Source organism: Olea europaea, chromosome 13, assembly GCF_002742605.1.
Source record: "Olea europaea var. sylvestris chromosome 13, O_europaea_v1, whole genome shotgun sequence".
Classification (NCBI taxonomy): domain Eukaryota; kingdom Viridiplantae; phylum Streptophyta; class Magnoliopsida; order Lamiales; family Oleaceae; genus Olea; species Olea europaea.
In genome coordinates this window covers 11,034,178-11,050,711 of record NC_036249.1, presented here as the reverse complement: position 1 = coordinate 11,050,711, position 16,534 = coordinate 11,034,178, and the positions used below count along the sequence as shown (strand labels likewise).

Here is a 16,534-nt window from a genome sequence, read left to right as displayed (position 1 = left end):
TTTCTAAAGAAATTATTCAATCCCACAATAAGAATTTTATCTTCATGTAGGATTAATTCAAATTACTGTCAAACCATTGTTTCGACTTGGTTTGGATATTTCTATACTCTTAACTTTTAGAGATAAGAGATTTCTCAAATTTGAAAATTCATTATTATCTATTTTAGAATCAAATCTTGAAAGTGGTTCAATCTTTTCAAATTGTTATCCAAACTTTACTATCAATTTAAATGATGGAGTAATTTTGAATGCTCTTAATCTTCATATTCAAACAAAAAATCTTGATATAGATAATCATTCAAATGCTTTTGCTTTAATATATAGAATATGTTATAAACTTATGAATACTCAACTCAATATTCTAACTCTTTGCTCATCTCCCTAAAAAGAAAGTCTTCTTGTAGAAGTCAATAATCTTCATTCAAACACTATGATTCCTAAAATGTACCATGGAATCTTCAATCGAGAGGACTAAAATGGGATTTTGAGAACAATCGCGCTACACGGACAATCCAGTTCCAGGGCAGTTCCTGGCTTACGTGGCATTCAAAAAAATAAAATAATAATAGGTAAAAAATTCTAGAAACTTAAAAAACCCAACAGAATTGCTTTCCCCAATTGGAAAACCCACCACCCACAGAATATGTTTCGGCGAAATCAAAATCGACACCTTCAAAACCTCTACCCACACCTCACCATTCTGGCTGCACGTAAATCGGAAGTACGCCGTTCTTCCAACAGCACCTCCATCTACTATTTTTCGTTGTTTGAAGATTTTGGATCTCCGGACGCACCTCAGTCGATATTCTTGCCTCCAGTCCAAGTACTCTTACATCCATGGCTTCGCCGCCACATGCTAGAGCATCTCCAGCTGCTAGCTAAGTAGCACCAGATTTATTGACATGGAGGAGTTGAAATTTTGTCATTTTTGTTGGAGAATTTTACCCTAGATTGTTGAGAATCAATTTTTACTTCTGATTTTTTTTTTTTTTTCACATGTATCTTTGATATTTATTTTTGTTGGAAGAATTTTGTGAATAGAGACGCCAAAAATAAGTATAAAGATAGGGATAAAGTCGAGGCAAGAGTTGGACTCTTTGTCCTTAAGTCGAATTTGCCCCGCTACGGTGCTTACGGATTTCGGCAATCGACTCCCAAGATACAACGGCTACACTTGTGTTTGTAGCACTCCAAAACACAAGTACAACGAACCAAATTTAGGCTTATGTACTCCAAGGATGAAATGAAAGAAAATCAAAATAAATGAATGATTTTGATTTTGGATAGAAGAGAGGATGAGAGACGTTGTGCATATCAAACTGTGTGGAATAGGACACCCAAAGGGTCCTATTTATAGACCATGAAAGGGTGTGGACGAAATGGTTGGGGCCAAACCATGCACCCTTTCCAAACAAAGCACCACCTTTATGAAAAGGTGTCTATTCACTGATTTTCGTCCTTTTTTGTAATTTCTCATTCATCCGATATTGGTTTTCGAAATGCCAAATATACCCTTTAATACATGCAGAGAAATCAAAATTCTCTTTCGGGGGCGTTGCCCCCGACCCCCCACGAGGGGCGCTGCCCCCTCGACCCTCGCGACCTGACCGGACAGGTCGATCCCCGTTTGTGCGCCCCGAAGCGGCGAAGTGGCAAACAATTTTTTTCTTAAACGGATTGAGTCGAGCTTTTGAGTATTTGGTCGAAGTCGATACGAAGTCACTTTAATCGATTTTCAATTCTCGATTTATTTAACCAATATCCAACAATTTTAGCCTAGTTCATTGAGAATCAGTATTTATTTTCACTTTTTTTTTCCCACAAGTATCTTCAATATTTATTTTAGTCCAATTCACTGAGAATCAATGTTTACCCTAGTTTATTGAGAATCAATGTTTATCAATTTTTAGCCTAGTTCATTGAGAATAAAATCATGAATATTAATATGTTTAAGTGACTGCCTACTTCATACTTATTGATATCCTCTGTCATTTCAAGTCTGGAATTTTCTTCTTCTGGGGAGGATGGGTGATAACAATGTTCAGAATGGTAGCCTTCACGTGAAATGTGGATATCGAAATTATTAAAAGACTAGATTTAGGATAGTGACGCCCTTTGGAAACGCAATCGATTTAATTCGATCAATTTTTTTGTGTTCTAAAAATGATAAAATATAGGTGAATTTGTTAATTCATAGCTCAATTACACATGTCTCAATTACACTTGTCTTTAGTGGAAGAGGATAGATTAAGTTTCACTTGAAATTATGCTACTCATTGCCTCCAGTGTATTTACAATGTTGCCAATTATAGCAATACAATAAATTGCTCAATATATCAAATAAAACCAGAATTGCTCAATATATCAAATAAAACCAGAAAATTAAATTCTCGAGTCAGTGTCGTGATCTTGTTAAATCTGGATATGTTTCCATCCTAGTCAAGAGACGTGCAAATGATAAAGCAAAACTTCACTTACTTCAGAATGATAGAAAAAAAGATGCCTCTAAAGAAAAACAGAAAATATCATTCGATGCAAGATATGCATGGTTATGGTGGCTAATTTCCAAAGACGAGAACTGGAGAGGCTGTTGGCTGTATAAAAGAGATTTTATACAAGAAAAACTAAAAAGGATATGCATTCCTTTCTTGGAATGTTGGAATGTTGGGGACGGAAAACAAGACCAAGAAATCAATTTCGTAGTCGTTGCCGAATGTGTAGCTAAATCGGGGATCTCACACTGGGCAAAATCGGAACCGAAATTTCTCTTCTTCAATTTGCCAAAAAAAATTCCTAACCAGTGCTTCTCAATTTTTCCTCTTAAACGTCGGCACATTTCCATCAATTTTCCTCGTTTTTCTTGAAGAAAAGCCTTTCTCTATCCTTCACGTGCAGCTAGTATTTTCCTCCCAAAGCACAAGAAAAGCCTCTCTCTCTCTCTCTCGTCCAGCTCTTGTTTCCCTCCCAAAATTGCATTCGACACGTTGACAAATTCAAAATCCCGTCAATTGGGTGTCATTGGCCCTGTTTAACAAGATTAATCCTTTTGAGAATGCTCAAACTCTAATTACTGTTCCTACAAGATCAATCCCAGAACAAATTATTTCATTCCCTGATGGATATGTCAAAGTTATTTTGATAGAGGCTCCTCTTCAAATAATCTTCAAACATCTTATTTATCTAGATTTGAAAATATATGTGAGATTTTCTTTCAAAATTCTAGATTTTCAGCTTCTTCTGATAAATTAAAAGGAGTTGATTTTACCCCAAACATTCCAAAAAAACTCAATATGCATCTGATAAAGATGAATCAGAACAGCGTGGTTCACCTACTTTGTCAGATATGCTTCCAAATCCTGTTGAAAGGTTAGATCGACAATGTAATGTCATTTCTTCTACAATAGATAGAAAAATGAATTTAAAACTGATCAAACTCTTTCAGTAAAACTTTAGAAAAGCTCTTTAACCAATGTATTCAAAAGATGAAATTAAATCTTTATGGGAAGAATTTTATGATTTTCCTGAAAATTTAAGTTTTTATGAATTGGCATATTTCAAAGTATTCAACAAAAAAATTTGAAAAAGCTCTATTCAAAATACTCATGTTAATAAAAAGACATAGAAAACTCCTTCTAGTCAAAGTTTTCAATCTCAACATCCTCCGATGCAAGAGATTGTTGTTTCTCATGGAAACACTGCAATAATTGCATCTCCTATCAAACAACTTCCAACTGATAGATCAAAGGAATATGAGACTACAGCAAAAGATATAAAAAATATTCAATCTTAGAACAATTACACTAATAGTGTTCTTCAATCTATGCGTTCTCGATTATCCAGAATTGAAGCTGATTCTAATTTCGAGACTGCTTCTTTTAAGAGAATGAGAAGCAACCTCTTATTTTCAAACCCATAGAGTCGAAGTTTGTTCCAAAACTGGGTAAAGATAATTCATCTAGTGAATCTAGTATTTTAAAATAACTTGCAAAACAAAATTCAAAACTAGGATATTCAAAAAATATTAATACGATGATGATTTTGAAAATCTTGAAAATCAATTTACTGAAAATTTTGAACATGAAAAATTTTCTATTAATAAATTGAGTACTAGCGATGAATTAATTGAATGGAATCTTGACGGTATGAAAAAATATCAAATAATCAATTTTCTCGAAAATATGGGAGTATGTTATGCTGCCTATATTGGAAGAGGATATTTTGCTCTTGATTCCATGTCAAATTTAATACAAAGTTTTACTAGACAATTAAAAAACTGGTCGAATAATTATTTTGAATGATGAAGATAGGGCAAATATAGAAAATGCTATAAATGCTCAAGGAGATACTAATATGTTCAATACTCTTATTTATTCAGTTCTCAAACATTTTATTGGAACTCCCAATATACTTCATGAGAGATCTTCTAAGGTTCTTATGAATCTTACCTGTCCAAAACTTCATGATTTTCGCTGGTATAAAGATATTTTACGACCAGAGTTTCAATGCGTGTATATTGTAATCAAACTTTTTGTAAAGAAAGATTTATTTCTGGCGGAAAGAGTTAGAAATTCAATTAAACTTCAATATAATGATACTGTTCCATACACTATTTTAACTTATGGTGAAATCATTAATTTCGTCAATAAGGAAAGATTAGCATTGTGTAATGATCTCAAATTTAAAGCCAAATTGAAATCAGAAAGATTTGAAAGTCAAAAGGATCTTGGATTATTCTGTGAACAATATGTTTTGAGAAAATTAGTCCTCCTTCCTCAAAATAACTTGATTATTCTTTCTTACTAAGAATATAAATCATGAATTGTCTTCTTATGATTCAACAATCACATAGATGAATCCTTTGAAAGAACTTTTCAAGGAACAAGCAATCCCCTTTCTTACTACTAACTGATTCTCTGATCTACCCCCTCTTGTTCGATTAGCTAATGTTATTCTTAGATTTTGTTCACGAGATTGAGAAAATAAAGATATTTATAGATTATTCTAATTTCCATGTATACTAAACTATTCCAATTACATTATTTTATTCCATTTTTTTCATTTTCTTTGCATGTCTTCTTTGTTCTATCTCTTTTTCTTTTAGATAAATCAAAAACTCCATGGTATATCTTTCTACAGGTGAAAGCAAAACAAAAGAAAACACTTCGAATATTTTTCTATTGCATTTAATATCTTAGAAAGAGAGAATTTCCTATTTTTTTCCTTCAAAAAAAAAAATCAAAGTCTCTTGCTCTCATCCATTCTCCATCACACCGTCAGAACAAAACTATTGAATGCAGCGATATAGAAATGTTTGGTACATGAAGCTACGATCTGACAAATATCTATCTAAATATACTTATATAGATATAAATTCATCTTGATCTGTAATCAAAGAAAGATAATGGAAATGGCTCTTATCTTGTGACTTGGAAAAAATGTCTCTGTAGAGGAAGGGAATAACAATTTATTCCCATAAAAATCTAGGAACAAGAAGATTTTATCAGAAATATCGACAAATTATTTTGAGATCCAAAGAAATGAAATGAAATGGCTCTTTTCTTGTGACTTGCTTTGAAAAGAACAGAGAAAGATTGACAAATTGAGTATTCATGTTGGGTACAATTAAAATTTATATTTTAATTTAAGTCGAAATCAACAATTTATTTTAACTAAATATTTTATGGGTTTCACAACTCTTCAATTACACGTTTCATCAATTTCTATCAAAATCTAATTTTAATCCCACCAAATAGGGTTACGTGCTAAACAATTCGTGCAATTGACTTGATTAGCTATTTTGGGGCCGCTTGATTTACCTAATCATCAAATAAGAATGCGGGCAGGTAGGAAAATTGATTTATCAAGAATGAGCCAAACAAAGAAAGAGTTAGAAGCTAAAAATTAGTCATTTTGATAGAAATTGATAAGATGTATCGTTAAAGAGTTGATAAAAATTGCGGATCCCATGAAATATGTGATTAAAATTAATTATTGATTTTAACTTAAATTTTTATCAAATTTTTAAACCACGCCGAATAGAGGCTAAATAAGAAATACAAAACTCTACTGGAACACTATGACAAAGGTTAGATATGTCAAAATGTATTAAATCGTTCTGAATTGAGAGCAACCTTGAAAGAATTGACTTGTAGTCGGCTCACTCCATAGCTAGATGGTACTGCTCAATTGTACTAACCTACATCTTGAGCTGCATTACAAAAAAGGGCTGTGCTATTTGCACAGGATCGTGTGCACAGGGGTCCTACAAAAAACTACAATACCATTGTTTCACATTCCCAAAAAAAATAAAAAATAAAAATAATAATACTCGTGCCTAGGGCCAAGATAGCTCACAATTTTTATTATTATATTAACTTCTCTATGACAGTCGTGTTCAATTTATTGAGAGAAGATTTAATATTCAAAAATTTGCTTGCTTTGTTTATTCCCTTATAATGAAATAATAAGCAACTTAGTATAATCAAAAGAAAAGTTTTCTAATTTATAGCACATTAATCACTTCTATGTAATGATTTCTTGATATTTTCCCCTTAGTTTTACTCAAGATTAGGTGAAGTGTCATTTTTGTGTTGGGTGAAGTTGACAGCGATGTATTGGACCAAATGTAGACTAGGCCAACGGCTAAAATTAGCGTAAATTCCATCACAGCCAACAATGGCCCATTTTGATTAGTTTGTCACCTAAGAAGGGATAAGTAAGAATAAAGCATATCCAACCCCTCTTTTGGCTCCATTAATTTGAAGAGTTTTGTTATACGTTTCCGGTGTACACTCTTATCACATGAGAGATTTCACGATTATTTTTTATTGTTGTGGGACTCATTCTCTCATGTGAGGGGAGTGTATATTGGAGTGTTAATCTCAATATACAAATAGCATTTTCCTAATTTCAAAAAGTGTTTTTCTCTTTTTTTTTAATTATATATTCTCCAATAAAATAATATTATACGTAATTCAAAATTTTTCCTTCTTTTTATTCACATATTTTTCAAAAAATCACTATTACAAAATGCAATTTTTTCCAAAAACTAATTATAATAGAGCTCAAACAGGGGCTAATTATACTTAAGACTGTTTTACACTTTATTTTAATTTCATTAAGGGCCTCAACTTTTACTTATTATAACATTTATATCTCTAACTTAATTTTTCATTAAATTCTTATTTTCAACATTTAATTAATTAATACATCTAATCCTTGAACATGATTTATGTCATAATTTTCTTTTCGATTACTTTGAATAAGGGAAAAAATACTTTGTCAAGCTTTTGCATTTAATTTTTCAATATACGATGGAAAATAGGTCTTTTTACACCATTTTAATGGACTTTTTGACGAAATTCGGTATTAAATACGTGATATGTTTATTAATGAAATGTTGACATAAGAATGCATTGTCAAGGACATAATATGAGAAAGATTGAGAACTTTAAGTACAATTACAACAAGATTTCAATATCATTACCTCTTCAAGAATAGAACGTAATTCAAAATATTGATTCATTTACGAAACTAGTTTTTCTTCCATGCTTTGTTACTTGACTTTGGACTTCTCCAATTGAAAACGTTTTTTACTCATGTTTTGAGATTTAAAAATTATTCTAATTAAAGTTAGTTAATAATTAAATAATAAGTGAAAGTATCCTTTGGACTATATATAGGCCTTTTATGGGGAAATACAAGGAAATGACCTATACAAAGAGGTCATTTTTTCAAAATGACCTTTGATTAATTTATCTACCTAAAATACCTCTCCTTTTGAATATTGCATAACAAGTTACTATAATATAGAAATCTTCCATTTTAATCCGTAAAATTAATTATTACTTAAATTTTGATAGATTTTTCTTTGTTTATAGATTTTTTTGATTTTTTTGATTTTTGTTAGCTCAAAGTAGCACCCCTAATTGGTATCAGAGCCATAAAGATCATGAAAAATCGATTAAGAAAAATAAAGAATTATTGGCATTTAGAAGAAGAAAGAGGAAGTTATATATTTTTAAAACCTATTCATAATAAATTAAAAATAATAACATTAACAATAATTAAAGAACTACCCAAAGAAATAAAATAACAAATATTAGCAAAGTTAATAATAGAAACAATAAATGATATATATATGAAAAAAATTGTTAGTGCATATGAAGATGAAGAAATCAATTTATATAATAAAGAGAAGTATGAGTGCAAGTAATAATACAGATTTGAAATTAAATAGATTACTTATAAAAATGGGAAAAAAATACAAGAAGAAATATGATATATAATGTTAATACTAGAAGGAATAAGAGAATCAAATAAAAGACAGTTAACAAAATTAAAATATGAAAGATTAAGATTTGAGAGTAAATATTTTAATATAATAAAAGAAGAATTAGTAAATACAAATAGCTATACGAATAGAAGATTTTGAATAATAATAGATGAAAAAGGATGAAAAATAACTTATATGCTAGAAAGATGATTTTAATATGTCAATAAGTGAATATATAGAAGAATTAAAGTCATTAATAAAAATGTTAATAAATGATATACAAGATTAAAGAAATGAAGTAAGAGAAACAATAAATGAGATAAATATATTAAAAATTGAAATTAGAGAAATAAAAGAAAATAATAAAAATAAAGAAAGAAAATAGATAAAAAATTAATAGAAAAAGAAATGACTCGAATAGAAAAGAAATATATTGAGAAAGAGAGTGTAGTAATAGAAATAGGAAGTATGGATTATGAATTTAGAAAAAACATTATAAGAGAAGAAGAATCTAGAGAAAAAATATTAGGAAAATTAAAAGTAGAAAATAAAGATGAATGATAAATTAGATTTACTAATAGAAAATTTTGATCAAAAAAAGTTTAAATTATATAAGTGAATACCAAATTTTAATGAATACTAGAGGAGGACATAATCCAATACGAACCTCTAAACAAGAATTACAAGATTTAGATGAAGTTATGCACCTATGTATAAAAAACCATATAGAAAATTTTAAAATAAAGTAAGAAATAGACAACCACATAAAAGACATAAATATAGGGACGGATTTGAATTAAATGATGAACCTATTAACTATGGAGGAACAAAATTGATTTAAATTGCAAAATAGATACGAAAAAAAACCTTATTAACTCGGGTAGATTCAATGATATTATTCTTTTATATGATAAAGATGACACATGGAAACGTATTGAAAGAATAATCGATTTCTTAATAGCATCATTTGAAGGAGATGTTAGAAATTGGTGGAAAAGAATAAGTAATGATACAAAACATTAATAAAAAGAAATATACAAACAGAGATAATAAAATCAGTTAGACAAAGTATAGAAAAGTTAGTAAAATATATTTCAGATGATTTTTTAGGAGAAAATGGATAAAAAATGCTGAAACAGAAGAAATAAGAGAAAAAGACAATACTAGAATTAAGCTAATAAATCTAACAATATATGATATGTGTAAAATTAAATAATATACTTGTGAATTTAGAAACTATTATTATGTTCAATTTTACAGTAATGAAAACCAGGAAATATATCAAGATATGTACTATAATAAATTACCAGGCTCGTAGGGATTATATTTTAAAATAGAGTTTGAAAAATATGTTAGAAATAATGTTGGAATACCTAGAACTTTAGGTTCAACAATAAAATGTTTATTTTAAAGACTTACATACAACAAGGATAATTAATGACAAAATTAGGAAAACTAACTAGAATATGTTGTGAAGATATGAAAAATCCTATACAGTGGGAATGTAATCCTGAAAGAAGGGTTAATAAAAGAAAATTTAAAAATAAAAAATTTAGAAATTTTAATAAAAAATATATAAAACCTAAAAGAAGATATTATAAAAGAAAAAATATCTCATATGGTCAACAGAAAAATAAAAGTCACTATAAATATAAATGTTAGAATTGTGAAAAAATGTCATATAAGTCTTAATTGTGATAAAAAGAAAGTTAAAATATTACAAAAAGAATATTTGAAAATAAAAGATGAATTAAGTAAAATATCAGATATTGAAGAATATTATAATCAAAAAATTTATATAAGTGAAACAAATGATGATGAATCAGAATCTGAATTAAGAAATAGAGAAAATAGAAAGTAATAATATAAATATACAAGAATATAAATGAATGATATGGATTAAAAGTTACCTTTGATAACAATAAATTTAGAAAATTACAAAATTTATCTTTAGATTTAAAAATAAGGAAACGGGAAGTCTTGTATAGAATTTGGAAAAGAAAAATGATTGCAATAAATAATATCACAAAATAGAAAGAATCATAGATGTAAGAACAACATATGGATAACATAAATTAAATCTTTTAACAAAAAATACAGTTGAAGAACTATTAACAAATATTAGTGAAAAACAAAGTGAAAATATTCAATATGTTTATTTAGCACGAATACAAATAATGTTTAAATCATTATTTAGATAAGGAATAGATTCACCCTTAACTATATAACCTTATATGATGGAAGAATAATAAATTTAAAATATGGTCATTTAGGAATAATATAAGGAAATTTGACATATCAAAAAATAAAGTTTACATGTTACCCAAAATATTGTGTTTCATTAAAAGATTGAAATTTTAATTAAGTATTAGGACTACATTTTAAGCTGCATAGAGATGATATCATGCAATCAGGTGATCAAATTATGACTATAAAGTGTAAAGCTTATATACATTTACCAATTCTAATTATGGAAACATTTATTCCAATAAACCTTATAGTGAAGTATATAAAGAATGTAAGGATATTAGCAAAAATAATATAACCAAAATAAATAAATAAGTTTAGCTCCAGAAAAATATGAATTTAGCATAACAAAAAATAAACTTGAAATAACAGAATTAAATGAAAGAGAATGTTATAATAATATAACATTTAAGGATGAAAAATTAATTAAAAGATCAAAAAGTCTTAAAATACTTAATAAAAATCAGTTAGAAGAATTTGATAATATAAAAGAAGTAAAATTATATAGGAATGTTGAAAATATGAAAATAGAAAAAGAATATTATAATGGAAGAGAAAATATAAATGGACCAAATATATTAATAGATACAGGAGTTAGTGAATGTCATATAACTTCAATCAGAAATAAATGATTAATAACTCATAAAACTGATCTATATAGATATGTAAATTTTGATGGACAAGTACATATTACAGATTTGGAAGTTGAGGTACCAATAAAAATAGGAGGAATAGATATTTTAGTACCATGTTATATAGATAAAAGTATGGATATAAACTCTCGTATACTTTTAGGAATGAGCTTTCTAAATGGATTAGAAGATTATAGTATAAAAAGAGAAGGAATAAATATTACTCATAATGGACAAACTATATTATGTAAAAAGAACCAAATGAATAATCAGATACGTTTTTCATTAACTGTATATTTACAAGTTATTATTGTAGAAACAAATATAACAACTTGTACTTTAATAGATACATGAAGTGATATAACAATATTTAAAAGTTTTCTGATAAAATCATGGAATGATAATAATAATATAAAAATAACTAGAGTCACAGGAAAAAGTACCCAGATAATAAATAGTGCTGATAAAGTTAGTATAATTCTTTGAAGTAAACAAGTTACAATAAATAAAATTTATAAATATAATAAATTAAAGTGTGATATATTATTAGGAAAGGACTTTATACAATAATTTCAATATTATAAACAAAATAATTATATGATAATGTTACAAATTTCTTGTGGACACTTATTAAAAATTTCAAAAGAATTTAAATCTTATAAAGTTCAGCCAGCCCAACGTGGTGATAAATGAGAGAAAAAAATCAATCATATTTAATGAAATAAAAAATAAAAGAATATTGTATAAAAAAAAGTTTTAAAAACATGAATATAAATAAGTATAGAAAAAATTATTGAACAATTAGAAAAAGTTTATGGAGAAAATTCATTATTATTTTGGAAACCACATCACCCTAAAGCTAAGAATTGACAGAAAATGTTATAATAAGAGTCAGACCAATGATGTATACTATAGAAGATACACAAGAATTCAAAAATCTGATAAAAGAATTATTAGAACAGAAACTTATTAGACCAAGTAATGGACCTTATAGTAGTCCAGCTTTTATGATTATGAAACATTCTGAACATGCTACAGGAAAAGCTAGAATGGTTATAAATTATAAAGAATTAAATAAATATAATAAATTTGATGGATATTTTTTACCAAATAAATAAGTTTTAATAAACCTTGCAAAAGAAAAACAATATTATTCTAAATTTTACTGTAAATCAGGATTTTGGCAAATAAAAATGAAAGAAGATAATATACAATATACTGCATTTAGTACACCTCAAGGAAAATATGAATGGATAGTAATGTCATTTGAATTAAAAAATGCACCACAAATATATCAAAGAAAAATGGATAAAATATTTAAAAAGTTCAATGAATTTCTAATTGTTTATATAGATGATATATTGATATGTTCTAACAGTAAAGAAAAACATATGAATCATTTAATCCAATTCATAAACGAATGTAAAAAAGAATGAATTGTACTTTCTAAAAAGAAATCTATTATAGAAAAATAAGAGCTAGATTTTCTTGGATTATCAATAGATAAAATTGCAAACTTATATATATAAAAAGATAGAAAGTTTTTCAAATAAATTAGAACCTAAAAAAATAAATACAAAATTCTTTAGGATGTTTAAATTATACAGAAAGATTTATTGAAAATCTTTCTAAAAAAATGCACAAAATACAAATTTTACTTAAAAAAATAAACACTAAAAGATAGAATGAAGAACATGCAGAAATAGTTAAATCATTAAAAGAATAATGTAAAAATTTACCAAAATTAAGATTATCAAGTGAAAAAGATAATTTAATTGTTAATACTGATGCCTCAAATAAATATTGGACAGCAATATTAAAAACAAATTTAAATGAGATTTGTAGATATTCAAGTGAAACTTTTAATCAAGCAGAAATAAATTATACCACTTATGAGAAAGAATTACTAGCAATTATTATAGGGATAAAAAAGTTTTCATTATTCTTACTATCCAAGAAATTTACTGTTGATACTGATATTTCTTAAGTTGTAGGATTAGTCATGAATAAACTACCATCAGAATCTCAATACAGAAAGCTCTATAATTCATATTAAAGAAGTTAATAATTTTCTTATAAATTTTCTCAGCATAAACATATAATTTGCTGATGGATAAAGCTAAGATCATGGAGTTATACTAATATATCCTACATATACAAAAAATGATAGATTTTCTTAAAGAAGAATATGAAAATATAAATACTGGAGCAATACAAATCTCAGAGATGTTCAACTCAAATATAAAAATATTGTTGAATATCATTACCGAGCATCATAAAGAAGTCATAGAACTCAAAAATCAAGTTGATACTATTGCAACACAACTAAAAGATATATTATCCAAGACAAATTTACTAAAGAGTTCATAAATGAGTTTTTCAAATCAATACCAAACAGGGACATCTAGAAGGAGTAGTGGACCCAGACGTGACAATATACCAACTGATAAAAAAAACAGATTCCATTTCAGTAACACCAACTAAAAAAGTGGTGATACATGGAGATAAAAAAGATTCCAAAACAATCAACATCATAGACCGAGATGATACAATCTCTTTATATCCAAAAGAAGAAGAGTATGCTCAAATAGTCAGAATTGCTTATGAAATAAAAAATAAGTGATTCATATTTCATCTCTCCGAAAAATCATATTTATCCCAAAATAACAATCATGGAAGGAGGAGACCCTTTGTTTATAAAGATTATGGCAGACTATGGATTTATGGATTTGATATATCAGGAAAAGATTTGATTGAAATTTCGAAATTTGATTACATATTCATAAAACAAGTATCAAGATTTGTCCAGGGATGAAAAATATATTTGAAATTTTATTCAATAAGTCCTAAATACGATAGAGTTGTTTATTATCCAGTTGAACACATAATTTCAATTGAATATGTTGCAGCAAACTTCCAAATAGATGTGGTGGAGAATGATAGAAAAATTTCAACAGTGACAAGATCATGGATCAGACATAGAAGAACACTTGGAATTAAAGCTATATACAATATTGCTAAAAATTTGTTTGATAAAAAATTTTCATGTTTGTGCCAATATGAAAACTGGATGCTGGTATCAAATAGAGAACATGAAAAATCAGAAATTTTGAAAGATTACATTACAAGATTCGAAATACATCAATTTTCAAGATGTCCTACCACTATAAAATAAATCAACTAAGAGAGTGCTCCAACTGCATGTGAAGACATAAAAGATAAATGACAATAATAGAGAAATATGCTCTTTTGATAAAAAAGTTGAAAAAAACATGTGGAGATAAAGAAAAAGGAAGACAATAATGGGAGCTCATTTAATCAGATGCTGCATGTGAAGATGTAGGTCCAAGGAGAACAATAATAGAAAGGCAAGTGTGTTTTTGCTGATGTACTGAATGATATAATAGATCAATAATAGAGCATCATATATTTGTATAAATAGAGGCATTGTAATAGAGAGAAATTATCTTGAAATCTCGAATAGTAATCAATAGCTACCCTTAAACCATCTTCAGTTTGAAAAAACAAACTTTTCTGGAAATCCCTTTGTACCAAATAGAAATCTTGTATAAATTCTGATAAAAATAAAATTCCAATATTTTGATATCAGTATGAGTTTCTAAATCTTTATTCCCATAGATTCTTGACAGATCTAATAGAAAGTTTCCTTCTTATAAAGCAAAAGGAGAGTTTTTCATTAACAGAAGTCTAGAATTTTATTCTTTAGAATCGATACGATGAGAGCAAGAAACTGAAGACTCCGTTGAATGAAGTAGTTTACAGATTCAGAGTTTAAAGGTCACTCGATTTTAAGAATAAAGATTTAAATCAAACTAAGGTAAAAACTATTAAATTTTTGCTAAAATTAGAATGAATCTTCTTAGATTTAGAGAATCAAAGAGATTCGGTCTTTTCTTTTCTTTTCTTTTTTTCGGTTGGGAGTGTTGGCCGTGAAGGGGAGTAGAAGGACATACTAATCTTCGAACCATTGATTTCATATGCAGAAACAACAATCTTCTAACGTTTGTACTACATGTACATATAATTTACATGAGCTTATGTAATGAAGCATAGATATGAGTTGAAACTAATTTCGTATGAAATGCGTTTTCCCTTACTTAAATTTTTGAAACTATGATTTTCGCTCTTTCGCACCTAAATATTAATGTTTCATATATTTCTTTCCCGTCGAATGTTCTCTCCAACTTAAACTTTTACATAATGTCTTATATTCAAGTTTTGCCGCCACCTATTTATAAAATTGCACATCCAAGATTTTGATTCATAATACATAAACCACAATGCAAAACCATGAAAAAGAAATAAAGAATTCTTCATACATAGGACATGCAACAAGCTTTAAATACACAGAGCCCCATAAGTTACACACAAAAAGAAAGGAAAAAAACACTACACTGCCATGAAACATTATTATTACACTCGAAAGTGCATGAAAACTTAAGCCCTGCTCTTGAAAGGAATGGCTCTGATGACAATCTGGTGGTAAATTGCAGCAAGAGCAGCTCCAATGAAGGGACCAACCCAGAAGATCCACTGTAAATAAAGAAATCGCGTAATTTAGTCAAGAAAAAACATTGGAATAGATACAGGAGTTATATGTAATGTATAGCAAGAATCTTACCTGGTCGTCCCATGCGTGGTCTCTATTGTAAATTATGGCAGCTCCGAGACTCCTAGCAGGGTTGATACCTGTTCCAGTAATGGGGATGGTGGCCAAATGAACCAAAAATACTGCAAATCCAATGGGGAGTGGAGCCAAAAGCTGCAACAATCACGAAGACATATTTAAGAACCAGTATGTCAAGGGATAAAATTCCACATAAAACATGGACGTCATAATGGTTAGAACTGCATCTCTTAACAAGATAAACCTTTTAAAATGAAATCCCAAGTTTTAATATGGTATAAACCTATTAAGCTCCAACGAGACATTTGATCCAATTAAGACTCCAAAAATGAGCACGTTAAGGGCTTGACTATTCTTCTTAACAAGATTGACATTTTATAATGAAATCCCAAGTTTTAAAATCAAGAAATTTCACAGGATCAGCTTCGGTATTATCTTATATTTTCGAAAAGTTTTTGGCACATTCATCATACCAATAATAGATCCCCTAGCATCCACAACGCACTAAATAATGAAATTTGTCAAAACACTCAATGTTAAATTGCAGGGGTATAAGTTCAAGTCTCATCGCCAAGCCTTCGCTAAAATCATGCATATACCAGCCTTCTAAATTTAAATCAGTCAATATGCCCTCTCAACTTAAGCTTTTGCAGCAATTTCATAAAAAAAAAAAAATAATAATTAAAAAAAATAAAATTAAAACAATAATAATAATAATAATAATAATAATAA

The 16,534-nt window shown here is 28.2% G+C and overlaps 1 protein-coding gene across 1 annotated transcript; it reads right to left on the bottom strand.

Moving 5' to 3' along the window:
- Positions 1–15,466: 15,466 nt before the first annotated feature.
- On the bottom strand, positions 15,467–15,946 carry LOC111408442 (aquaporin PIP1-3-like; the record flags this gene model as incomplete). Its single annotated transcript, XM_023038202.1, has 2 exons — positions 15,467–15,708; positions 15,797–15,946. Coding segments are annotated over 2 exons (246 nt in total), but the record flags the coding sequence as incomplete, so codon positions are not given.
- Positions 15,947–16,534: the final 588 nt, after the last annotated feature.